This window comes from Narcine bancroftii, chromosome 4 (genome assembly GCF_036971445.1).
Source record: "Narcine bancroftii isolate sNarBan1 chromosome 4, sNarBan1.hap1, whole genome shotgun sequence".
Taxonomy (NCBI): domain Eukaryota; kingdom Metazoa; phylum Chordata; class Chondrichthyes; order Torpediniformes; family Narcinidae; genus Narcine; species Narcine bancroftii.
This window is the reverse complement of record NC_091472.1, coordinates 75,401,471-75,427,809: the sequence shown is the minus strand read 5'-3', so window position 1 is coordinate 75,427,809 and position 26,339 is coordinate 75,401,471. Positions and strand designations below refer to the sequence as shown.

The window sequence follows — 26,339 nt, the reverse complement described above, 5'->3', positions numbered from 1 at the left end:
GCTGAATGCCAGTGGATTCATCTTCAGTGCTCCTGTAGCCTCTCTGCATCTGCACAGACTCCTGTTTGATCCATCAGCAACCCGAGCTCCAGATACAAACCACTGACATGATCAGGAAACATTCAGTACCCAAGGCTCTTTGGGAGCCCTACTTATGCACCCTTTCAAATTCTGGCTATGATACCTGCTTCCCATGAGCCAGTCTCCAGCTGCCCATGCGGGTCCCCTGACTGCGTCACCGCAGACTGTGTGAGTCCCTCAGCCACTGAGACACTTGCTGGTCCACTGGCATAGTTACTGTTCTGTTAGGTCTTTCTTCTGCTTCTCCTTCTCAACGGATGGGGTTCTCCCCATTTCTGGTACTCTACGCTGGTCTGTTGCTCCCCAGAGTCTGCAACCTCTCGTCACTACTACCGAGCACAGGCACTACCCACTACTACCTTGGGCATACACCGGTGGTTGTAGGATTTTAGTTTAAAAACACTGTCGGCTCCTCTGACAGGACATTTAATGCCTGTACACAGCCGCCAGTATTAGAACAGGGTGGTTGAACCCTTTGAAGCAGCACTGAGGCTCTGCTCTCTGATTTCCTGGGTCCACACCAGTGGTAGAGCTGCTGTTACAGCAGCTCTGGCAGCATTGTCATTTCTTGTTGGCAAACCAGGCAGCAAGTTAGTGCGTAATGATAATAATATAAATCTGCTTAATATAGATTGTCAAGGAAATGTTAGGCAAAGAGTAGGGGGATTTCCTACTGCCTTGTGATGTTCTCCATTGACCTAAGTCCAGCTATCTATCACTGCTCAAAAGCTTTTAAGAAAAGCTTCGGCATGCTGTGTTACATGCATTTTAAAAACTAATCAAGGTCACAGATGTTCCCATTGAGAATTGCATACAATTGGAAAATTATGTGATAATGTCACAAACACTGGGAATAAAATGCAGTTGGACTCATTTAGTTGTGCGTCAGTGCCCTTGAAAATCTATTATGAGTTACAAAGCATGAAACAATATATTTATTTCAAATCATTGTTTAGTTCTCGTGCAAGCCCATCAAATTCAAGGGTGGCACAAATGCAAAGATATTGAAAGGAAGGTCCTTCTGAACTTGATCCAGAATTATTACATGTCGGCTGTTAATTTCAGTAACTAAGTGGCCTTAATAATTGTCCAAATTTGCCTATTTAGGGCGCTTTCTTGACAGAGAATACTTGACAGATTTTTGAATTGTTCATTAACAAAGGCTGCTCATGAACAAGTCTCCTGAATTTTGTTTATAATTGTATTTTGATTGTATCATCTTGAGATGAAATTTTCCACATACCCTTCCTGTGATTTCATATGATTATTTACAATGCAGACATGCTTGCTCTCACATCAATCAGTTGTACAGCACAGAAATAGGCTCTTCAGTCCATCTGCATGGTTGGCGTAGCGGTTAGTACAACACCAGCGATTTGAACCAGACTGAGATTCGAATCTCGTGCTGTCTTTAAGGTGTTTGTATGTTCTCCCTGTGTCTGCGTTGGTTTTCTCCAGGGGCTCTGGTTTCCTCCCACAGTTCAAAAACATACTGGAGTTGTAGATTCATTAGGGTAAATTGGGCGGCATGAACTTGGGTGCTGAAATGGCCTGTTACCATGCTGTATGTTTAAATAAAATAAAATTTTTAAAAATCCATGATGACCTTTTTGCCCATGTACACTGATCCCATAGAAGTGCATCCTTCTGTATCTTGCCAATTTACATGTCTAAATGCCTAAATACCCTATAAAGATCAAATTTAGCTGATTCCACCACTGCCTCTGGCAGTACATTCCAGTTATTAACTAATCTTTGTGAAACAAATATTTACCCCACATTTCTTTTAACTCCTTCATCTCACCTTAAACCTGTGCATTTATGTTTTTGAAACCCCTTACCATGGGGAAAAGATTTTGACGCTCTATCTGTGCCACTCATAATTTAATATGGTCATTTCTCAGCTTGCTTCACTCCAGAGAAAACAAATCCAATCAATCCAAATTCCCTCCAGAACTTGTTTCCTAATCCAGGCAAAATTCTATCTCTTCAACACTGCCTCCAGCAAAATCACATCCTTCCTGTGTCAGATGCAATGGACACATTAAAAGCACAATGCTGGAAAAGCTCAGCAAGTCAAACAGTGTCCTTTATATAGCAAAGATAAAAACAAAACATAACCTATGTGCCAAAAGATCTCTATATGATCTTACCTAGCAGTGATGCCACTTTTAGGGAATTATGTATTTGAATTCCCAGATCCCTCTGTTCTACTACACTCCTCAGTGCTCTACCATTTACCATGTACAATATTTCCTACCTTGGTTTGTCCTTCCAAAATGCACCACCTCACAGTTGTCTGCATTAATTCCATGTGCCAATTTGTAGCCCATTTTTTCAGCTGATCTCTATTCCTTTGCAATCTTTGAAAGCTTTCCTCGCTGTCCACTACATCTCCAATCTTTGTGTCATCTGCAAACTTGTTGATCCAATTTACCACATTAACATCCAGATATTAATGACAAACAATGGACTCAACTTTGATCCTTGAGGCACACCACTCATCACAAGCCTCTAGTCTGAGAAGCAATCGTTCACGATCACTCTGGCTTCTCTCATAGAACCAATGTTGAATCCAGTTTACTACCTCACCATGAATGCCGACCAACTGAACCTTCCTGACTAACCTCTCATGTGAGAACTTGTCAAAGGTCTTACTAAAGTTTATGTAGATAAAATCCACAGTCTTTTTTTTTCATCAACTTTCCTGGTAACCTCCTTGAAAAACTCTATAAGATTGGTTAATCACAACCTACCATGCGCAAAGCTACATTGATTATTCCTAATCAGTCCCTGACTATCCAAATATTTGTATGTCTGACCTCTTAGAACACCTTCCAATAACTTAGCTACTAATGAGATCAGATTCAGTGGCTTACAATTTTCTGGGTTATTTTTGCACAACAGAATAATAGGAGCTACCCTCCAATCCTCTGGCACCTCATCTGTGGCTAAGGATATTTTAAATACATCTGCCAGGGCCTCTGCAATTTCTGGACTTGCCTCCCTCAAGGCCTGAGTGAGTACCTGTTGGACTCTGGTGATTCATTCACCTTTATTCATTTTAAGACAGCAAACCTCCTCTTTAATCTGTACAGGTTCTCTGACCTCGCTATTTGTTTGCCTCACTTCTGTATGGTCTGTGCCAGTTTCCTGAGATGCAAAAAGCCCATTTGAGATCTCCTCAATCTCTTTTGTTCCTAACATAACTGACCTCTCTGATTTTTAAGAGGACCAATTTTATTCCTTTTGTTCTTAATATACCTGTAGAACCCCTTAGAATTTTCCTTCCTCTTGTCTGCCAAAGAAACGATGTCTTCTTTTAGCCCTTCTGATTTCTCCTTTCTTTTATCCTATATTTTTTCTTTTCCTCATTCCTCATTTGCTCTATGTTGCTATACACCTCTCTCTTCTTAACCAGATCCCCAATATCTCTCGAAAACCAAGGTTCTTTATGCCTGTTAACTGTGCCTTTCATCCTTACAGGAACAAACAAACTCTGTACTCTCAAAAATTTCACCTTTGAAGGCTGTCAACAAAATTAACTGATTTGAGACCTTGAGTATTGATTCACAGACATGATTTCACATGATACATCTCCACTGCTTACCGTCTCCAAAATTCATGGCTATAAGCAGGTATACAGAGAGACAAACAATCTGTTGCGGAAAATAGGATGACATCATGGGATAAACCCATTAAGACCTTCATTATATATTTTTTATTTTAAAATCTTAGTTTTGTCTAATACAAAGAATGTTTCAATAACCACTGTTAATGTCCTTGACTATGGTTAAGGCTACAACTTAGCTTCTAAATACAGTAAGAACTCTGTTGTCTAGAATTCAAGCAACTGGCAGCCTCAATTAACCGGCAAAAGAAAATCACAGAAACTAAGTAGGTACAAAATACGGAAGTTTAAAATCATCACACCTCATCATTAGTTCATCAATCATGCCACACACAATCTCCAGCAATCGGAAAATTCTCTTATCCAGCATCTACCAATCCCCATAGGTGCCAGATACTATATTAAAACAGGCTGTTTGCCAACAATGTAAGATTTGGTATAAATTTGAAAGTTGTCACCACAAACTTTATTTTACAAATCAGTGGCAATTATGTTAGTAACAGTGTAAATCATTTCTAGATAAAAATTTCTTCCACAGATCCCACCTTGTTAATCCTTTGGATTAACATACCCAACCTATTTTTCTTTTCATTCATCCACCTTTATTTACTTACGCTGTCTTTGCATTCTACAGGTTCAGCCATGATGGGGAGGGGGTGTGGATAATAACCCATAGGATATTGGCGCATTGCTAGATATTCATCTTCGTTACAACTATATTCTTCTGTTTAATTCGGGTCATAGTGCCTTACCATTTCTTTACAGCCTTTGAGTATTGTTGAAGTGAGTTTGTTGGTAGTCATCATAATTTAAGTAATAATTGTTTGGCAGCACATTTTTATGGCGCCAATTACAAAGTAAATAAAGAATTACAAAGAATTAAACCAACAATTACCATAATCAATATCCCATAGGTCAAACAGGTCCCTAAGCCGGAAAGCCAATGCCATAAATTACTCCACATTCCCTTAGAAGTTACCTGTAGCTTGTTAGCTTCTTCCCTCATGTGGTTCACCAGATTGGTAATAATTTCTGAATTATGGGGAATGTAAGAACAACATTCCATTCCTCTTTTCTCTGCCAGCAAATAATTAGTGGCATCCTATTTGGGAGGGTAGCTGTTCTTCTTGCTATCATTTTATCATTTAATTTTTCTATGGCCTCTGCTCTATCATTGGTTACCTGGGTCTAAAATAGAGATCAGGTTATTAATCTTGTGCTAATCTGATAATTCCAAAAGGAAAGACCATAACAACAAGAAATTATTTCATAGCGCTGATACCTCATGCTTTCCAATTCATGACAACATAGAAATGCCTCTGTAGATCATTCATACGATGTAGGGAACAATATATCCTAAGTAACAGGACCTAGTCCAGTTAAATGGGAACCAAGGGTACACTTTAAAATTGCAAGTGAAATAAGTGCCACTGTAGCAATGAAGTCATCCTCACTTCCGATCCACGTTGGTGGAATAGTTCCTTCCCAGGGAAGGTGGCTTGTTTTATTGATTATCCTAGCCCAATTAATAATAAGGAGCCCTTTAGTGCAAGGTTATAAATAGGTTCAACCCATCTCCAGTTTCTTTCACTATTGATTTTCCCCAAAGCATTTCCACCCTGGACCATTTGCACAAAGCAAACTTTTCCTTCACCTTCCTAATACTATAAACGGGGGAATGTTTCAATCTGTTTTGATGATGTTGCTACCATTTCCAGAAGGTGGTAAGAGGATATCCTGTTGAAACCCATTGCTGTAGCTCTGGGGTGTTCAAGGGTCAACCAGAATGATTTTTGTGTATTAGCCATTCTGTAGCAAGGATCGACAATGAGATAGACAACAGACTCGCCAAGGCAAATAGCGCCTTTGGAAGACTACACAAAAGAGTCTGGAAAAACAACCAACTGAAAAACCTCACAAAGATAAGCGTATACAGAGCCGTTGTCATACCCACACTCCTGTTCGGCTCCGAATCATGGGTCCTCTACCGGCACCACCTACGGCTCCTAGAACGCTTCCACCAGCGTTGTCTCCGCTCCATCCTCAACATCCATTGGAGCGCTCACACCCCTAACGTCGAGGTACTCGAGATGGCAGAGGTCGACAGCATCGAGTCCACGCTGCTGAAGATCCAGCTGCGCTGGATGGGTCACGTCTCCAGAATGGAGGACCATCGCCTTCCCAAGATCGTATTATATGGCGAGCTCTCCACTGGCCACCGTGACAGAGGTGCACCAAAGAAAAGGTACAAGGACTGCCTAAAGAAATCTCTTGGTGCCTGCCACATTGACCACCGCCAGTGGGCTGATAACGCCTCAAACCGTGCATCTTGGCGCCTCACAGTTTGGCGGGCAGCAGCCTCCTTTGAAGAAGACCGCAGAGCCCACCTCACTGACAAAAGGCAAAGGAGGAAAAACCCAACACCCAACCCCAACCAACCAATTTTCCCTTGCAACCGCTGCAATCGTGTCTGCCTGTCCCGCATCGGACTGGTCAGCCACAAACGAGCCTGCAGCTGACGTGGACTTTTTACCCCCTCCATAAATCTTCGTCCGCGAAGCCAAGCCAAAGAAAGAAAGAACATTGGATAGGTTAAATGGAACTGAGCACAATGAGACTCCACTTTCTCATAGACTGGGACAGATGTTCTGTCTTTGAGCACACAAATAACTCGTTTAGAGAAATGTATTCTAATGGATTTCCTATTTGACTCCATTTAGTATCAATTCCTGGAGTAAGCTTGGGAGCACAATATCATTTTCCATACATAAACACCTTCTCCTAATTGGGATAATTTATCATTACCAACAATCTTACGCACACATTTTGCTTCTAAAATAAATGTCCAAATGAAATAAGGACGAGGTGCAGTAAATGATTAATGTTGTGATTGCAAAATTCAGGACATTTTCATTTATCGATTTTGTTATGATGTAGTTCACATCTGGTGTTGTGAATCCATTCCGGTTTCTCCTTCACTTTCGCAGCATCCAAGATGTTAATGACACCAGGTAGGGTCCTTTCTACCTAGGAGAGAAGAAAGCATCATGAGTAATGGCTTTCACATAAATCAAGTCACCAGGTTAAAAAGGATGCATATTTCCCTTCGTCAATGGTTTCTGGATTTTCCGAACCCTAGAAAACATTTTCTGAGCTGTTTCCGAACCCTAGAAAACATTTTCTGAGCTGTTTCAATCATAGTTTGGGCATAATTTAGGGAAACTTCATCTATTCAAATTAGGGCTACCTTGTTCAAAGGTTACAGGAAGTTTAGATCCAGTGGGCATGGGTCAGCCCTTCAATATCTCATAATATATTACCTATGAATGTGACCTATTCTGTCTATTTATCAACATGTACATTACAATGGACAGGGTGTTTGTCCAGCTGAGTTTAAGATGTGAACAAATCTTTCTTAATGCCTTCTTAATTTCTCCATTCATCCTTTCAACTATCCCGAAGGACTGAGGCTGGTATGGGATATGCAAATGCTAACTGAATCCCAGAACTTCAGCCAGGCCTTTTATTAATGTATGAGCAAAATGAGACCCCCAATCACTGTTGATCCCCAAGGGTATACCAAATCACGGAATCCTTTCATTAGGATTTTTACAACTGTTCTAGTATCATCCTTGATATTCAGATAAATTCCACCCACTGAGAGAATGTATTTACTATAACAGATACTTAATTTGTTTGCTGGCAGGCATGTGAACAAAATCCATTTGAAACGGCTCAAGTGGCATCTCAGGACCAGGATGGTGATCACTTTTTTCTGGAATCTTGTTTCTGCTGTGTTGCTAACAGACTACACGCATCCATACCACCCTGTCTACCATTACTAATATTCCCAGTGCATGCCATCATAGGGTAATATAGTGTAGCATCCTTCCATGCCCATGTGAGCCTGCAAATGAATCAAGTGAACTTGGGACAAAAAGAGTGATCTGGGGCAACAGGTTGCCTTTTAGGATCTATTCAGCCAACAGTACCTTTAGTGGTACTGCTAACCCCTGGTTCATTTGCAAGCTCACAAAGGCATGGAGGGATGCTACATAATACTACCCAGTGATGGTTTGCACTGGAACATCGGTAATGGTAGACAGGGCGATTTAGATATGGTATGTTGCAAGGTATGTGTTTCCTGAAATGTTGCATTCTGGCTTGCTCTAGTTCAGTAAAAGTAATGGACGGGGGAACAATTGGGAAGGACTGGATGGCCGAAAAAGGGCCGATTGATGTAAAGTGATCTGTTTGGCATGGTATTCAAATGGAAACAGGGTCATTTATGGTCATGTGAGCTTCACATTTAATTACTGCGACGTATAAATGTAAAAGGAAGGCATCAAGGAGTTTATGGACTGAGTGGGCATATTTGATGGTGTGGCCCGACAGGGTGACAAACCCAAGAATTTTCTGTAACTTAATCCAAAATTGTGGACTTCCCCAAATGAATAATGCAAATCGGTATAGATATTTAGCAGAGTGGTCCCAGACGAAGATGCAGGCACGTGTCAGAGAGACGTTCAGCCGCATGAGTGTAGGTTCCCTGCGGAAGGGCAAAGGCTTCAACAAGTTCAAATGAGTGAGACAATGGAATAACCGGATAAAAGAATATTAACTGTGGCACAACATAATGAACTGTGAATGTAGTGCACCAGCTCTGCATTTTCCAAAGGCTGATCTGACAGGTCTGGACAATGGGAGGTAATGGCTGCAACAAGAGGAGTGCAGTCATACTCAACATTTCCGATATCCGTATCAGTTGGTTCTGACAGGAATTTAACAGAATTGATCACTGGAGAACACTGAAATGTGTAATTAGGATGAGACAATAAAATAACTTAATAACTGATCCATTATGATGCTGTAAAATGCTGCAAAGGGGTGGAATTTGGCAGTCACACCACTGCATGCAGTAAATGAACAGCACAGCCGTGGTCTAATACAATAGGAAAAATATTTTCCGCTGTTGTAGTTGAAGCTGCTGCAGCTCATAAGCAGGCTGGCATCCCTCTAACCACCACCGGGAGAGTTGCAGAATAATACACGACCGGGCACTTAATTCCCCCATACGTTTCGGTCAAAACATCGGAGGTGAACCCATCGTATTTGGTAACATAAAGTGTAAAAGGCTTACAATAATCTGGAAGTTCCAAGGCAGATGCAGACAAGATGTAATCTTTTAAATGTTGGAAGCTTCTTGCCATTCCAAAGTCCACTGAATCTGCTCTGGCTCATCCCTCAACATTGATGTTCTTTTAGACATCAACCAATTCCCAATAGTTGGGTACCCACTGGCGACAGTACTCTGCAATACTGAAAAATGACTGCATATTTTTTCTTAGTTGGGCCCAGTATGTCAAGTATAGCTTTGGTCCAAGTTGTCACATGCCATCTTGCAACTCGAAACCCAGATATTGTACTGTATTTTGACAAAGACTGAAGTTTTTTGGCTAAACAGTTCAACAAGGGAAGAGAGTCTTTAATACATAAAACCATGTTGAGCAAAGCTACTAGAAGGTCATCAGGATACTAAATCAGTGTAGAATTAGCAAAGTGCTGCAGGCTTTCTAAATCATATTGAATGGCCGCACCATAAACGGCAGGTTTTTCAGTGTAGCCTTAAGGCATTATTGTCCAAGAATACTCTTTGTTATGATAAGAGAAGGAAAAATATTGGCTGTCCAGGTGAAATGTACAGAGAAAAAAGGCTGAGCACAAATCATCTACTGTAAAAACTGTAACTCTTCAGAGATAAAAGAAAGTATATTAGTGTCGGGAACCAACAGAGGGCACAACCAATAGGTACAACTATTCGATTAATCGCACAGGTATCTTGTACAAATTGCCATTCATTCTCTTTACCCGGTTTAGGGATGGGTAAGATAGGAGTATTACATGGGCTTTGAGTGCTAGCTTCAGCTGACAGTCAGTATTGTTGGATTGTGGGTAATGGTACATTCTTCTTGAGAGTGCCCTAATATAACTGCTGAATAAACTATGCCTATATGGTTTTTATGCGTCACCCATTCAGTGTACAAATTCTGAGGAGAGAAGTCAACAAGGTGATAAGGTTTGAGTGGCAGGGGAGCACTGGTATTGGAATAAGGTAGTCAGTTGTCACTCCTCTGCCCATTGTAAGGTAAAAACATCATGAGTTGGGACCGGAGAAGGAGTCACCCAGTACTAAGGAGTAACAAGATGCAGGTGTGACCTTGTACGCTCAAGATAAGTGTGGCGATAACAAGAATGATGTGCAGCAGACTAACAGAGAAGGGTAGCAACAGCTTATTCATTGGACAATGTCATGGTTTGATAATTTACTAAGTGCGTGTCCTGGGGTATAAAAAAAACACCACTTGCTGATATCGTTAGAATCCACCTTCTCCAACTAACACTGTTAGTTGCAAGTGTTACAATCCGGTAATAAAGAACCTTGATTTCGACTCAATCTGGTGTCTGACTCACTCATTCTGAACAAAGCAGACCTAACACCACACATATCCTTCTTGGTCAGTAAGGGGGAAAAAACTGAGCAGGAGGGATTTAGTAGATGCACCTAGGGTCGTGCTCAGGTATGAGATGAGACTGACCCACAATCTCATGCCCAATGCCCTTTTTGACTTGTTGGTAACATTCATCCTGTGAGTGATCACGGGCTGGCATCCACCTATTTAGAAATTGTAAAAAGCCTCTTCCCCTTCTTTGATTCAATTTCCATAGTTGGTCCCTTGATAGAACTGACCCATATGCTTATTGTTTTTGTCACCTGTGAGGAATAGATTATCCTCAACCATGTTAGCCAATAACATAGTAACTTCAGCCCAGGTTTTTCTTTGCCAGTCAGAATTTCTCATTTTAAAAGTTTGGGCATGTCTTGGTAACATGCAATTGGATAGCCAACGGTTGATTATCTGCCAAGGGGACACCAGCACATTCATTCCATTTACTCTTGAACCTTGCAAGAACATCTATCATCAGTTCCCCGGGCTGCTGCAAAGTTTGTGTCACTTCTCCAATGTCCCCAGGCTTTTGGGGAGCCTGCATAATGGACAGTCATCCTCATTTTGCTAGCTAGTGAACAATAGATTAATTTCTCTGTGTCAGTTGTACATCATCCTCTCACCATCCACATCATCCTCTTCCTGAAATGTAGGCAATGAAGCTCTGAAGGCACATTTCAACAACATGGTTACGTCTCCTGGAAAGAGGCTATAAATATTACAAATTTGGGTGAGCCAACTGTGGAAGGCATTAAGTGCTTTTAAGGGATTTGGGACTTCAGATATCATGTTTCTAATCTTGGTAAGAGCCCAAAAGTTAAGGACGGGCATGGTACCTATCATTGGGCTCCTGATCAGAATCTGATGATTCATGTTTAATAGGTATTGTGGCCTACTTTTTACGTTTGGATCTGGTCACTGGCACTTCTAGCGGGAGAGCACTGGGCTGAGTAGCAGCAAATACAGTCCCGGCAGCTATTGTGATAATACTGTCTGTATCAAAACATGGGGGTTGGCGTGCAAAATTCTGGCAGGCAGCAGCAATGGTTATAAGTAGGTGATTTAACTTCTCAGATTTCCCATCATCCTTTACAAGGGTATTTTTGGATAAAGAGGTGGGTCAGGAAACTTAGACACCTCAGGGGCTGCATACACATCTTTTCCCTTCTTAGTTCTGGGAGTTGATGTTGGTCAGCCACATTCCACCTTTCCTGAAAACAACTTAACATATAATTCAGATCCAGATAGCGTTAAAAGATCCTCCATATGACACTGTCTCCGAGACTACTCATACATATTACTACTAAAGATGACTGCCCACTGATTATTACCAATTTCTCTAATTACAGTCTCTGTTGAGGATTTTGGAAGAACAATAGGATCCCCTACCTCTTATCAATTGCTTTACCTTCTAACGTATTTTTCTCATCGTGTAAGGAGCATTTGGAATTGGTTTACCTTTCTTTGGTTTTAGGTTCAGAACTTGTGCTGTCTTGGATCCTGCGTTGTCTTTACTGGGGTGATTTCCCATGAGTGGAAATAGAGCTAATTTCTTGCACAATATATATGACAAATGCTGTGCAACATGTATAATAAACAATGTATATTGTATAGCTATTAACCAAGAGCTCTCACTGGTGGTCCCTGAAACTAATTTTGAACGTATCTGATTTCAGCTTATATTTTATTTAATTTTGGCTTAAATGTCTTCTAAATTTTGTACTACTCTAGTCCTCTCACTCTTCCCCGCTTCTTGCCTCTGCTCATTGGCATCTTGGCTTAGTGTAGGTTTCCAGATGGGTGTTGGGGCATGCAATTACTCTCTTTTTCTCCCCGGGCCTGTCTTTTTAGTTAGTTCATTTCAATCCTGTTCAAATGGGAATCCTGCCGACTATGGCAATTCTGCCAATGAAATTTACTGATTTGGAGACCTCGAGTATCGTTTTGCAGACTTCATTTCACATGATATATCATGGAGAGTAGGCGGCAATCTCCACTGCTATCTGACTCCGAAATCTACTTCTACAAGCATGTATATTTATATAGAGACACATACAATATGTTACAGAAAATACAATTGCACCATGCGATAATCCCATGAGAACTACAGTAAGGCTTTTATTATATTTTTTGTATACTAAAATCTTAGTTTTATCTAATATGAAGAAGAATGTGTCAGTAATCACTGTGACCTGACTATGGTTAAGGTGCCAATTTAGCTTCCAGATAACTGATATTGTATTAAAAAACAGACATTTCCCAACTATGTTAGAGTTAGTGTTAATGTCAAAGGTATCAGCACAAACTTTATTTCATAGATCAATGCCAATTATGTTGGTGACAGTGTCAATCTTCATAAAATTTCTTCCACAAAAGTCTCCCACTTACCAAGCACATCCTTGCCCAACTCACACTTTCCATATCCTTTCTCATTTCCTCAAAATTGACCTTTCTCCAATTTAGAAATCAACCTGAGGACCTAACCCATCCTTATCCATAATTATCTTAAAACTAATAGCTTTATGATCACTGGACCCAAAGTGTGTAAGTGGGAGTGCAATGCGATCAATGAGATTGTTTGCAGACATGTTCCTCTCCTCAAATTCATCCTTGGCAAAGTCTGTGTAGTTTGCATGTGACTCTTCAAAGCTTGAGTGGAAGCAAGTCATCCTTATGCAGAAAGAAGTATGGTATGTTGTACTTTATTGGAAAAATAAGTTGGAATACAAAGATGAAAATAAAAGTCACGCTTGTATCATTTTCAGCAATGCCTGCAGATCAATGATGAATTGCTTCTACACTGGCTTTGTGAGCTCTGAGGTGACAATGTGGGAATTGCTGATTCTTCCACAAATGGAATGTGGGGTAGCTGATGGGGCAGACAGATGGGTAGTTTGTGAGATGGTCCTTGTGGTGGCCTTAAGGTTTCAATTCTATCTTAAGTGCTGCTCCTCCATATCAAGTGGCCTCAGGCATTTGTGGAAATGTTGTACTTGAGGAAGCTTTGAGCACATCCTTCGGTCTCCGCATGACTGAGGAGCAGTTCACCTGGTGGATCATTGAATGGAGGGTTTGTTTCAGGAATCAGTGCCAAGATCATAATCTTAGAGTATCTCGGGCTTCAATGCCAGACATGTTCACCTGGGAGAGAACACATATGCTGGTTTTCCCAACAATCCAGGCTTGGGTAAGTCCTTGGTTTTAGTCTCCATATCTTGTGCTTGTCTTGGAGGCAATGCAGATAGATTCACTGAATGGTTGAAAATAGATTGAGGGAGATCAGCTTTGATCTGAATGAGTGGTGAAGCAGACTTGGTTAGCTTCTGATTTTTCAGGTTGCAAGCAAGAGTATCCCCATGTATTACATGATTTAAAAATCCAAGGATGTGGAACTGTCAATAAGATTTATATTGCAAGAAATATTCAATTTCACATCTGGTAAAAATTTCATTAAATGTTGACAATTGTTTGAAATAATGGTATTAAAATTAAAATAATGGTGATTTGAATATATACAAAGAAAGATATTTGAAGTACATTGGAAGTATTAGAGTTGAGTGTTGCCAGCTGAATATTTCAGTTGTCATTCATTTGTTATTTTAATTACTTTCAGAGAATGAGAATTCATGTGGTTCCTCATTATTGCATCAGTTGTGTGAGGCATTCATTGTAGAGTTATTTAGAAAAGACCCTTTCAGTTATTGCAGTGCATAAAAATGCTGGCACAACTCAGCAGATCGCACAGCAACCATAGAAAGTAAAAGACAGTCAATGTTTTGGGCCTGAGCCTTTCTTCAAGATGCCATCTGGTTGGAGACTGCTGAGAGGTGTTATTCTTCCAGTTTCTGAATGGCCTCCATTTACCAGTACATGAAGCCATGGAGAGACATGCCAGTGACAATGGGATGTGGAACTGAAGTTGGTTTTTCTCTGGACTCTAGATCCTTATCTTCATGTTTGTGGAATTCCTGAACACATCCATTCCCTATCAGGAAGACTTCAGGCACCTCCACTTCTTTCTTGAATGCAGAGCCATTCTGTCGCCATCAAAAATTCTCCTCCATTTTGCAGAACCTGACCTCACCCTTAGCAACTTCTCCTTTGACTCCCATTTCCTCCAGAACTAGGGTGTAGCCATGATATCTCTGTCTCCACAAACTATCCACTGATACCTATTACAAATTCATGGACTCTCATAGCTATCTGGATTATATTTCTTCCCATTCTGCTTCTTGTAAGGATGCCATCCTTTTCCCACATACCTCTGTCTCATCTGTTCCCAAGGTGAGCTCTCTTTAAGAAACATGGATTCCCCTGGCAGTCATTAATAAAGCCCACACATGTGTCTCCTCTATTTCTAGTACGTTTGTCCTGACTGCCCCCCCCCACCCCAGATAGAACAAGGACAAAGTCCCTCTCATCCTCTCCACCCACCAGCCTCTGTTTCTGACACATTATCATCTGTCACTTCCACCAACTTGATGAAGCTACCAGCACATCTTCCCCTTTCCACCATTATGCAAATCTTTTTTCAGGGATAGGTCCATCTGAGAATCCCTCATCCATTCTTCCTTCACCACCCAACCTTTGACCCTTGAGGCACTTCCCACTGTAACTGCAGAAAGTGCAAAGCTTGTCCACGTATCTCCTCCTCAGGGCCTCAAACAGCCATTCCTTGTGAGGCAGAGTGATGCACATGTATCATTCAAACTAATCAACATTCAATGTACCAAGTGTGGCCTCCTGTACATTGGTGAGATTGATTAGCTGATTTATTCAGCACCTCTGCTCTGTTTCTGGGTCTAAACCTGAATTTTCTGTCACCAACAATTTTAACACCCTTGGCTGTCCTTAATCCCATCCATGTCAGTGTGAGGAGCAACACATCATGTTCAATATTCCTTTATTGTCATGTAATTGTACAAAATATGTAATGTTACATGAAATTGTCTTCTGTCTGGCGTAAGGCGTGATGCCCTTTACAGAATGAGAGTCCCTTCAGGGCAGGGTCACTGGATTCACCAGGCCAGCTTTACAATTTTAGTAACCCCCACCTCATCTGATTTCACTGCTTCCAATTCTTTCTCACCTACTCGTTTTCTTTCTCTGTCTGTCCCTCTGTCTTCTTTTTTCTCTCTCTCTCTTCTTTCACCCCCACATGATTTCTCTCTCTCCCTGTCAATCCATCTCCCACATCTTTTGTTCTATACCCTACTACCCCTGGGGATCCTTCCACAGCCTCTTTGTTCTTTTTTATATCTAATGGTACCTCATTATTTATTTATTGTAATGCAATAAAACAGAAATGTAATATTACGCAAAATTGCCTTTCATCTGCAATCATCAAGGATCCTCACCACCCAGCTCATGCTCTGTTCTCGCTGCTACCATCAGGAAAGAGGTATAGGTGCCACAAGACTCGCACCATCAGGTTCAGGAACAGCTGCTATCCTTCCATCATCAGACTCCTCAACAAGAAATTCAATCAGGGACTTATTTAAGAACTCTTAGTTTTGCACTTTATTGATGTTTTTCCCCCGTTTTGCGGTCAGTTGGTTAACCTTTCTTTGTTTACATGTGTATGTTGAGACCATATGAATGCCAATAAGTGGTAACATTGCCTTGGCCACAGGAAAATGAATCCCAGGGTTGTATGTGATGTCATGTATGTACTCTGAAAATAAATCTGAAATCCAAGCTTTAAGCCACACATTTATCTTTCATCTTATTTATCCTTTGCAAATTTGCATGTGGCTGCTTTTCATTGTTGCCACTAACTCATAATCCTTACCAGAAATCAATCGGTTTCAATCCATGTTTTCCACATTCTTTCTTGTTTCCTCTAAATTGCCCTCATCAGATTATCCATTCTATTTGTTGGTGCCTCTGTGGACCACAATAACTGAATGCTTCTCTTCCCAATCCAAGTTCTTCTTAAACCCAAAAGTGATGTCATTAACCCTAGTTTCAGGCAGGCAATACAGGCCTCAGGACTCTTTTTTTTGTGGCAGTTTACAGTATCTGTCCCCTGGCTATTGCTGTCCCTTAGGACTATGATATTTCTCTTTTCTTACCTCTGCTCCCAACTCCTCCCTCCCTGTGCTATGGCATTGTGGGTGGTTCACACATCCTCCTTGTACTCCCCAGCCTTGTCTACTCAGGGTGCAAGACCTTCATACCTGTTGGATAAGGGAGTGGTCTGAAGGTCCTCTGGAACAATCCAGTGGATTCCCACTATTTACCTCTTCTGCATTAGTACCATCCTGTTCCTGACCATCCCTGGAATTCCTTGTCCAGCCAATATAACCCATTGTTTACTACATTGGGGTCCATTGGTTCTCATTGTTGCAACTACAGCATTTTGCTTGTCTGGCCATCAGTTCTAATCCAATAGAAAAAAATTGTATCCTCTTTTATAGTCAGCTTCAAGAAATAAATATAATCTGCTCCCCAGCTCAGGTCACATAAACATTTGGGTATTTCATCATTTTTTTTCTTTTCATTTTCACGATTAGTTGAACACTGTGGAGATGGCACTGCCTGTTGATCTCACAAACTGGAAATTCTTCCATGAATTGTTTGTTTAACAAACCCCTGAATGAGAAATTAATATAACAGGAAATATTAGAAAATTGGAAAGGTTCAAGATGCATTTGCAAGAAGTCCAGATTCTAATTCTCTCAAAAGATTATATTTTTTCCCATTTGATCATAGACCTGTTTTTATTGGGGTGTTTACTTCAGAACACTATAATCTATTATTAGTCCTTCAATAACTGCTGCTTTAAAACAAATTGGAAGAATTCATTGTGAAAATGTATGAATACAATTGATATTGACATCTTGAAGATGCCTTGAAGATGGCGATGCTGCTGGAGTCACTCTAACAGCTGCTCTGCCACTGGTGTGGACCGGCAGGGAACAGAGACGCAGCACTCCCATGGGGTCCAGTTGCCCAGCCGACTGCTATCGGTTCCACAGCTGCTTTGAGGGAGCCAACGGTGGTTTTAGTTGAAATCCCGCAACTGTGAATCTGTGCCCAAGATGGTGGCGTCTATTAATCAGAGCAGCCATAAGTGGTTGTAGTCTCTGGGGAAGTGGAGGACTAGAGCAGGGCACCATAGGACGGGAATAACACGTCCTAACTGTGAAGGAGAAGCAGAGGAGACAACCCGTGGGGCCGGTGACCATGGCAGCGGACCAGGGCACGTGGCAGGTGGCTGGCAACTTGAGGCAAGGAACCCACGGGCTGCTGGAGACTTCTGTCAGAAGACTCGCGCCAGACTGTGGTCTGCTGGAGACTGGTTCGAACTGGCTGGAGGAATGCCAGGTATTGGAACCAGGATGCGAGGAGGTACCAAAGGCGCTGAAGATTTCCTTGATGATTCCAGATTCAGATCTGGAGCACAGATTGCCAATGATTTGGACTGGACTCTGTGTGGCTACGAGAGCTCTTAAAGTGCTGGGGGCGAATCTACGGACACTCGTTGACTCGGGTGGAGGGGGTGGGGGGGACTCGCTTTTGTTTCTCTCTTTCTGACTGTAAATCAGACTGTAAGAGGCGCTTAGGAAATTCCTGGCAGTGGAAAATCTGTCTGCCTTGCAGCAGGCAAAAAGAAATTTCATGTAATATGACACTGTTATATCACTATGGTGATAAATTGAATCTTAAGTATTTGATCCTGCAACCTGGCTCGGTTCTCTATACTTCTCTATAACCTGGCTCGGATCTCTATACTCCTCTATAACCTGACTCGGTTCTCTATACTTCTCTATAACCTGGCTCGGTTCTCTATACTTCTCTATAACCTGGCTCGGTTCTCTATACTTCTCTATAACCTGGCTCGGTTCTCTATACTTCTCTATAACCTGGCTCGGTTCTCTATACTTCTCTATAACCTGGCTCGGTTCTCTATACTTCTCTATAACCTGGCTCGGTTCTCTATACTTCTCTATAACCTGGCTCGGTTCTCTATACTTCTAGATCAAAAAGGGAGCAACATCACTAATGTTTTTTTTCAAATGATGCAACTGTTTGCTCCTCTTGTTAGTATTTGAATTATTATTGAAGCATTGAGTATTGACATGCCAGATAAGAAATGAGGCCAATTGGTCTCCTGGTTGACTGTCTTTGTGCAAACAACACACTCCGCAAGTGCACGGTAAGGGATTGTCTTTGGGCTTCAGTTGTTTAGATTATTTCAAACAGATGTTTAACTTGTTTGGAACTGTCCCTTGGGTTAATTAGTTATGTAACTTAATGTACGTCTTTCCTTCTTGATAGGAAGATTTAATATCAATTTATAACTCATGAAGGATAAAAGTGTGTGAGCATTGTGCAGAGAAATTACAAAAATCATTTTCAAATATTTCTTTTGTACTGTTCTTTTTCACTCTAACCTGCATTTTTCTGTAGTAGTCACATTTGCAAATAATCTTTGACTTTTAATGCCACTTGCAACTGATAGCCTTGCCAAATCACAGAAAGCTGAAGGTGTACACTTATTTTGCTTTTCATGGGATTTCAGTTGTGCCTTTGGCATTCTCTGGCCTATCCTCATTCCCATAAGATGCCAAAAAACCTTGGTGTGAAGTTTAGAAAGAGATCGATGGGTTAAAAGAATTTGTGCGATGTAAAATTGACCAGCAATTGCATCTGTACAATTTTAGAGCCTACCCCTGAAGAGAAAGCACAGAGGATTGCGAAAGCGGTGCGTAAACAGTCAACGGAGGTGAAAGAAAATTGGGAGCATCTGAATGTTCATGCAAGCAGCTGGCAAAAGCAGGTAGAAAAAGCCCTTGAGAAACTACAAGAACTGCAAACATCGATGGATGACCTTGAGGCCCATATGGTAACAGCTGAAAGTGCTCGCAATGACTGGCAACCTGTAGGAGACCTTCTTATTGATTCTTTGCAAGATCACATTGACAAAACCACAGTAAGTGCAATTAAATTATTCTGAATGTAAACAATTATTTTTTGATGGAAAGCAGTGAGAAAACTGAAATAATGATGTTATTTGCATGACTGTTGACATTTAATAAAATGAAGCTGTTTAATTGACCATTGCATTTGATTATTACACCACATTAATTAGTGCCGCTGCAGGATTCCATGACTTAGTGACTTTAGATTGGCTGCCTTATTGATGAAATTAATACTTCGTTAATCAAATTCAGAATTGGAGTGAGACCTGTACAGTTTTATTTCCAATGTGAATTTTTGCACATGGGCACCAATGCAGGTTGACCTTTTAAAACATTAACCATCTCATCCTCACAAGATGAGTCGAGTTTTAATTTCATGCATTGTTTCAGCTGAATTAGTTGATCCTCATTGGCCCAAGATTACAATTCCAATATTTTGACAGCCATCACTAATTATGGAGGAGATGACATCCAAATAGTTAAGTATCATCTGGAGAATTAGGTGTTGAGGATTAAGATAGGAGGTGAGTTGAAGAAGAATGGATGAAATCACAATTTTTTCTGTTTAAGAAATACTGATAGAAGACAGAAATTAGAATCTTTTTGTCAAGATTTCTAACATTTTCTGTCATATTATCTGGATTATCAAAACATCTTGTGGTGCATTTTTTTGTATCTCTTTTCATTATGTGTTAAGGTGATCAGATATTTCTAAAATTCAAATAATATACTTTTTGAAAGGAAACCTAAATGAATGGCTTAAGCAAAAATAAAAGCTGATGTCAAGATTGGGGAGAGGGGAGCGTGTTGTCTTTTCTCAAACAAGAGATTAATTTTATTTCTTTAAATGTAATTTTTATTTTATTCATGTCATAAAATTTTAAATAAAGTTTAAAAAAAAACAAGAGATTAATTTTGTGGGAGCAAAAGTTCAAGATGTAACTGATTTTACAGAGTTTAAGTTTTTCCATATTGTTTTGAAACTTTTTTTTGTGGCCACAATTTAAATTTTCTTTCTGTTGCCACTCAAGGATGGTTAAATTTTAACATGGTTATATTTAGCTTTTTCTGAAATCCTATAGGAATAAATATTTTATTCCCTAAACATCTGTTAAACAAACAAATAGAGAAGGAAGTTGAAGCAAAGATAGCCAGGGAATGCTCTTTGTTGCTTGATTATAGTTATTACTTGTCCCAAGTTAAACCTCCAGAATTCAGTGTTACAAAATATATGGATTTAATTAAAGTGAGTCCCTTTGCATTAATTTTCTTTTCCATGGAATTGTTTGTTTCTGTATTTGTTTACCTAGTGACAATTTATCCAAATGTTTTCTTGATGTCTATTTGGAACTATTAGCCTATGGACTTCCATATACTTTGGGAACTGGTGTCCGACTTTATTTAATTGCCACTCTCTTCAATAATCGTGAAGAACAAAAAATGAAGGAAATATTCAGTAAGTCAGGCAGCATTTATGGTAAGAGATATAGATTTAAAAGATGCGGTCATATATCAGAGTAAAGAGGGGGAGGGGAGTGGCATTGCTGATTAGAAATAGTACCACAGCTGCAGAAAGGTAGGATGTCATGGAGGAAATCGTCCACTGAGTTAATATGAGTGGAAGTCAGAAACAGGAAGGAAGCAATTACTCTACTGGGAATATTCCATGGGCCTCCCAATATCCACTCAGAAGCAGCTAAGTGGATACATTTTGGGAAGGTGTAAAAATTGCAATGATGTTGACATTGGAGGTGTCAACTTCTTGAATATTGATTGGCACTTCCTTTGTGTAAAGAGGCTGAATGGAGCAGAAGTTGTCAGGTGTATCCAAGTATTCCTGACGCTGCATTTGGACTGGCTGACAAGAGGAGAGGCCCTGCTGGATATGGCACTGGGCAACAATCCTGGTCAGGTGACAAACCTCACAGTAGCAGACCATTTTGGAGACAGTGACCACAATTCCATAATTTTTAGCATAACTAAATGTGTGTTTAATATAGGAAGAGCTAATTATGATTGTTTTGGGCAGAAATTTGGGAAAGTGAATTGGGAACAGATATTCTTGGGGAAATACACACCAGAAATGCTGAAGATATTTAGGGACTACTTGGCATGGGGTTCCACTGAGACTGGGACATTGTGAGGGGTGGAACAGATAGTCAAGTGAAAAAAGGAAACATGCATAAGGTTTAGGAAGCAAAAAGTCAGGAAGGACTCATGAGGATGAAAAGGTAGCCATGAAGGAACTTGAGAGGGATATAGGACGGCTAAAAGGGGCACAAGAGGTCATGGCAAATTGGATTAATGAAAACCCAAAGGCATTCTGTGAATACATAAGAACAGGAGGATGATGTGTGAGGGTAGGACCGCTCAGGAATAAAGGGGGGTGTCTGGAGGTTGGGGAGGTCCTTAATGAATAGTTTGCTTTAGTGTTCACCAGAAAGAGGTATTGTGTTCGGTTTTGGTCACCTCATCACAGGATGGATGTGGAAGCTTTAAAGAGAGTGCAGAGGAGATTCACTAAGATTTTGCAGGATTGGCAAATGTGTCTTTTTATATTTATTTGTTTAAAGTTAATGGAAAAATGTTTAGGGGAGATGTCAGAAGTAAATATTTACATCGAGAGTTATAGCTAACTAGAATCCATTGCTGGGAGTGGTGGTGTGATCTGGTGCAATAGGGACTTTAAAAAAACTCTTAGAAGGGCACATTGTTGCAAGAAAAATAGAGGGTTTTGGGCTGTGAGGCTGGTAAGGGTTAGATTGATGCTGGAGTAGGCTTATGTAGGTGGTACATCATTGTGGGCCATACTGATCTATGTTCTAGAACTGTCAAAAAGGAGAAGAAAATAGTTTTGCATCTCAGAAAGGGTAGGGGAAGGACTAATTAGGCAAAGAGAGTCTTTTTGATTGGATGTAGGAATAACAAGGTAAAGATACCGAGTTGATGGATCAATATAGAGGAAGAATTAATAAAGCTTTGAAAACCAGTACTCTTGAAAATGCCCAGCAGTTTGGTCTGTGTTAATGGAAGAAAAAGATATTGAGCTAATATTGCAGATCATAAAGCAAAGATATTACGTCTTGTTATGGGAACTGCTCTGTCCAATTCCTACTCTGTCTCGAAAAAGCTGCCAACATATTAAAAGATCAAGTCTCACATTCTTTCTCCCTGACCGTTAGGCAGAAGATAGATGAGCTTGAAAACCTGAATCTCTGGGTTCAAAGACAGTTTCTTCCCTGCTGCTTTCAGACTCTTAAATTTATCTCTCATTGGTATAAGATGATGCCCCTACACTGTTTATAATTCTACATTTCTCTGTACTCTGCAGTTTGTCTCTGTTATGCTCTGCCCTGTACTTCTGATTCCTTGCATCTTTGGTCCCTCTGGAATGCTGAAAATTAGATTGGGGATGGGTGTAGGTTAAATCTTGTTGAAGGTAGCAAAAATTGTAAATAAGTTTTGGATCTCAATTACACTGAAAAACCAAACACAGGTCAGATGACTGCTTTGTGGAGCATCTTCATTCAGTTAGCAGAGGTGACTCTGAGCTCCATGTTGGTTGCCATTTTAATTCTTCATCCGGCCCCCACTCTAACCTATCTATAGCCTTCTTCACTGTGCTAAAGAGACACAAGGAGCACTATCCCATCCTCCATTTTGACATGTTGCAGTCTTCTGAATGCATGGTTGAATTTATCAGTCTTGGTGACCTGCTTTCTCTGACTTCGTTTTCCACGTAATACTTCCTCAGTTTTCTGTCTTAAGTATTTCTAGTTTGGTGATATATTGCAAGATTTGGTCTTTTGCAAGTTTCGGTCCCTCTGCCTAATGATATATTTGTCCTCAGTTAGTGTTAGTTTTAACCAATATATGTGCTGTTTGTTGGTTTTCGTGCAGTTGGATAATCATGTTGAGGAACCAACAAGGTCGGGTCAGATACAGCAATGAGCTCTCTGAACCCTTCTCCATTAACAATGGCGTGAAGCAAGGCTGTGTTCTCGCACCAACCCTCTTTTCAATCTTCTTCAGCATGATGCTGAACCAAGCCATGAAAGACCCCAACAATGAAGACGCTGTTTACATCCGGTACCGCACGGATGGCAGTCTCTTCAATCTGAGGCGCCTGCAAGCTCACACCAAGACACAAGAGAAACTTGTCCGTGAACTACTCTTTGCAGACGATGCCGCTTTAGTTGCCCATTCAGAGCCAGCTCTTCAGCGCTTGACGTCCTGCTTTGCGGAAACTGCCAAAATGTTTGGCCTGGAAGTCAGCCTGAAGAAAACTGAGGTCCTCCATCAGCCAGCTCCCCACCATGACTACCAGCCCCCCCACATCTCCATCGGGCACACAAAACTCAAAACGGTCAACCAGTTTACCTATCTCGGCTGCACCATTTCATCAGATGCAAGGATCGACAATGAGATAGACAACAGACTCGCCAAGGCAAATAGCGCCTTTGGAAGACTACACAAAAGAGTCTGGAAAAACAACCAACTGAAAAACCTCACAAAGATAAGCGTATACAGAGCCGTTGTCATACCCACACTCCTGTTCGGCTCCGAATCATGGGTCCTCTACCGGCACCACCTACGGCTCCTAGAACACTTCCACCAGCGTTGTCTCCGCTCCATCCTCAACATCCATTGGAGCGCTTACATCCCTAACGTCGAAGTACTCGAGATGGCAGAGGTCGACAGCATCGAGTCCACGCTGCTGAAGATCCAGCTGCGCTGGATGGGTCACGTCTCCAGAATGGAGGACCATCGCCTTCCCAAGATCGTGTTATATGGCGAGCTCTCCACTGGCCACCGTGACAGAGGTGCACCAAAGAAAAGGTACAAGGACTGCCTAAAGAAATCTCTTGGTGCCTGCCACATTGACCACCGCCAGTGGGCTGATAACGCCTCAAACCGTGCATCTTGGCGCCTCACAGTTTGGCGGGCAGCAACCTCCTTTGAAGAAGACCGCAGAGCCCACCTCACTGACAAAAGGCAAAGGAGGAAAAACCCAACACCCAACCCCAACCAACCAATTTTCCCCTGCAACCGCTGCAATCGTGTCTGCCTGTCCCGCATCGGACTTGTCAGCCACAAACGAGCCTGCAGCTGACGTGGACTTTTTACCCCCTCCATAAATCTTCGTCCGCGAAGCCAAGCCAAAGATGTGCTGTTTGGACTTTTAGGTGATGATCATGCTTTTTCAAGATTTTTTGTAAACATTTCCCTATCAAAGACAGTTTATTTCATTATGTATGTGTGCATGTTGGACTTTATATTCTGCTCTACTACATTTTATACAATCTCTCTTTCTAATTGCATACCTCATTTTAATCCCTATATTCATACTTCTGTGCCCCTGCAGCTTTGGATTTCTGTGGAGTGTGCTTCTTTAAGCTATAACTAGTTTTCTTCTCTGTATCGTACAGAAATTAGACGTAATGTAGACGCAAATCTGAGCTCTTGAGAATCCTGCTCAGGTATGTGTCAGCCACTTTTTAAGATTTTTCAGTCTGAAAAGTTTTGTTAATCATTGCCATAATTAATAATAAAACCATAAGAAATGTATCACAGGGGATGCAACTGTCTTCGTGCTTCTTTTTCTGTACATGAAAGAGCAAAGCTGCTGTTTTTTTTAAGGCAGGCACAGAAATCGGCCCTTTTAGTCTACGAGCTTGTGCCACCCAATTATACCCAATTAACCTACCACTTGGTATTTTTTGAACTGAGGGAGGAAACCCATGCAGTCATGCGATAACATACATATTCCTTACAGACAGTGCTAGATTCGAATCCTAGTCGCTGGTGCTGTAGCAGCTTTGTGCTAACCACTACACTAACTGTGCTGCCCCAAATTGTTTGGCAAATCTTAGTTATTTAGTTTCAATGTAATTAAATAAGACCAGGAATAGTCATTTGACCATTCAACTATAATTCTTAAACATCACAGCTGTTCTGTCTCTGGATGACTTTCACACCTTTGTTTTCCGAAATATCTCCAAATCTATCTCTTCTATGAATTGACTGGGTCATTGAGCCTACATGACTCCTAGTTAGAAAATTCTAAAGACTCATAATCTTCTCCACAAATGCATTTCTACTCATCATTCATGCTCCTTCCCTTATTGCTGCATAATTTAAACATTTCTCATCCTTTTAAACTGATTGCAGCCTTTGATGTGGTTGACCACTTGATCCTTTGCCATCACTAGTTCGCAGTCATCCAGATGTGTTCACACTTCTGTTTTTATCTGTTTTAATTGTAGCCAGTGAATTCTGCGCAATAGCCTCTGTTTTCATCTCCATGGTGGAAGTCTGACTTCGACCTTTTCTATTTCTCATTGTGGCATCATCTGAAAATGTATGTTTCCATAAGTATACAGATGACATTTACTCCACCTCACTCACTCATTTCTCAACCTTTTCACTGTCTTTCTTAAACTGTTTGCAAGATCATCAGAAATTTATCTAGACTTAACATTGGACATAGCAGAATGATCACTTTCAGTCCCTAAACTCCATTCCCTTGTCACTATACTTCACAATCAACTGACACTAAATCAGGCTATTTTTACTTGGGTGGCATGTTTCCTGCCAAGCTGAGCTTTCAGGCCACAAATCAATAAGATTTTTGTCACATTGCCTAACTCCATCACAGCTTCATATTTCTGAGGTAATCCAAAACTATGGTACACTTTCCTTCACTCTCATTGTCCCTGTGCTTGATATCCTAAATTGACACCTTTTTGGGCCACATTTTAATTTAATAAACCCCCCACTCTTCCATTTTGAACCCTTTTCTGGGCTCACACATCCCAAACTTGAAATTATCTCCATCCTGTAAACATTTGAACATACTTACACTGTTTCAATCTGCAACATCCCTGAGTATATTCAAAATTGTGCTTTCAGCTGTACGGTTGTGCGGTTTAAAATTCTTTCTAGAAACCTATCCAGTTCTCTACCTTTCTTATCCTTTAAGATGTTTATTCAAACAGACCTCCTTGATAGAATTTTGAATTAACTGCTAAAATATGTCTGCTTTATTTTCTTCAGCAGGCTTCAGTTGTGGCTTAGGACATTTTTGACATTAACTTCAAATTGTTGCTTCTGAGTAGTTCAGAAAAAAATTCTTTACATAATGACTGTTTAGAATCTGGAATTTCCATGCTGATACTGTTGAGGGAATGTCCG

At 40.8% G+C, this 26,339-nt stretch overlaps 1 protein-coding gene and 1 long non-coding RNA gene across 7 annotated transcripts in view; one reads left to right on the top strand and one right to left on the bottom strand.

Annotated features, from left to right (window-relative positions):
- LOC138760695 (utrophin-like) overlaps nt 1-26,339 on the top strand; it is a 632,519-nt gene that overhangs the window by 503,813 nt on the left and 102,367 nt on the right. For all 5 annotated transcript variants that reach the window (XM_069931641.1, XM_069931640.1, XM_069931644.1 and 2 more), the window contains one exon: nt 18,888-19,156. In XM_069931641.1, the coding sequence (XP_069787742.1) occupies nt 18,888-19,156 (269 nt within the window). The remainder of the gene's footprint in view (nt 1-18,887; nt 19,157-26,339) is intronic.
- On the bottom strand, nt 6,489-26,291 carry LOC138760696 (uncharacterized). Of its 2 annotated transcripts, none has more exons than XR_011355816.1 (2): nt 26,008-26,291; nt 6,489-6,739 (listed from the first exon to the last, which is right to left on the bottom strand). It is a non-coding gene; the product is annotated as an uncharacterized lncRNA (long non-coding RNA). The 2 variants fall into 2 exon arrangements; XR_011355815.1 differs by having other exon boundaries at nt 6,489-6,735.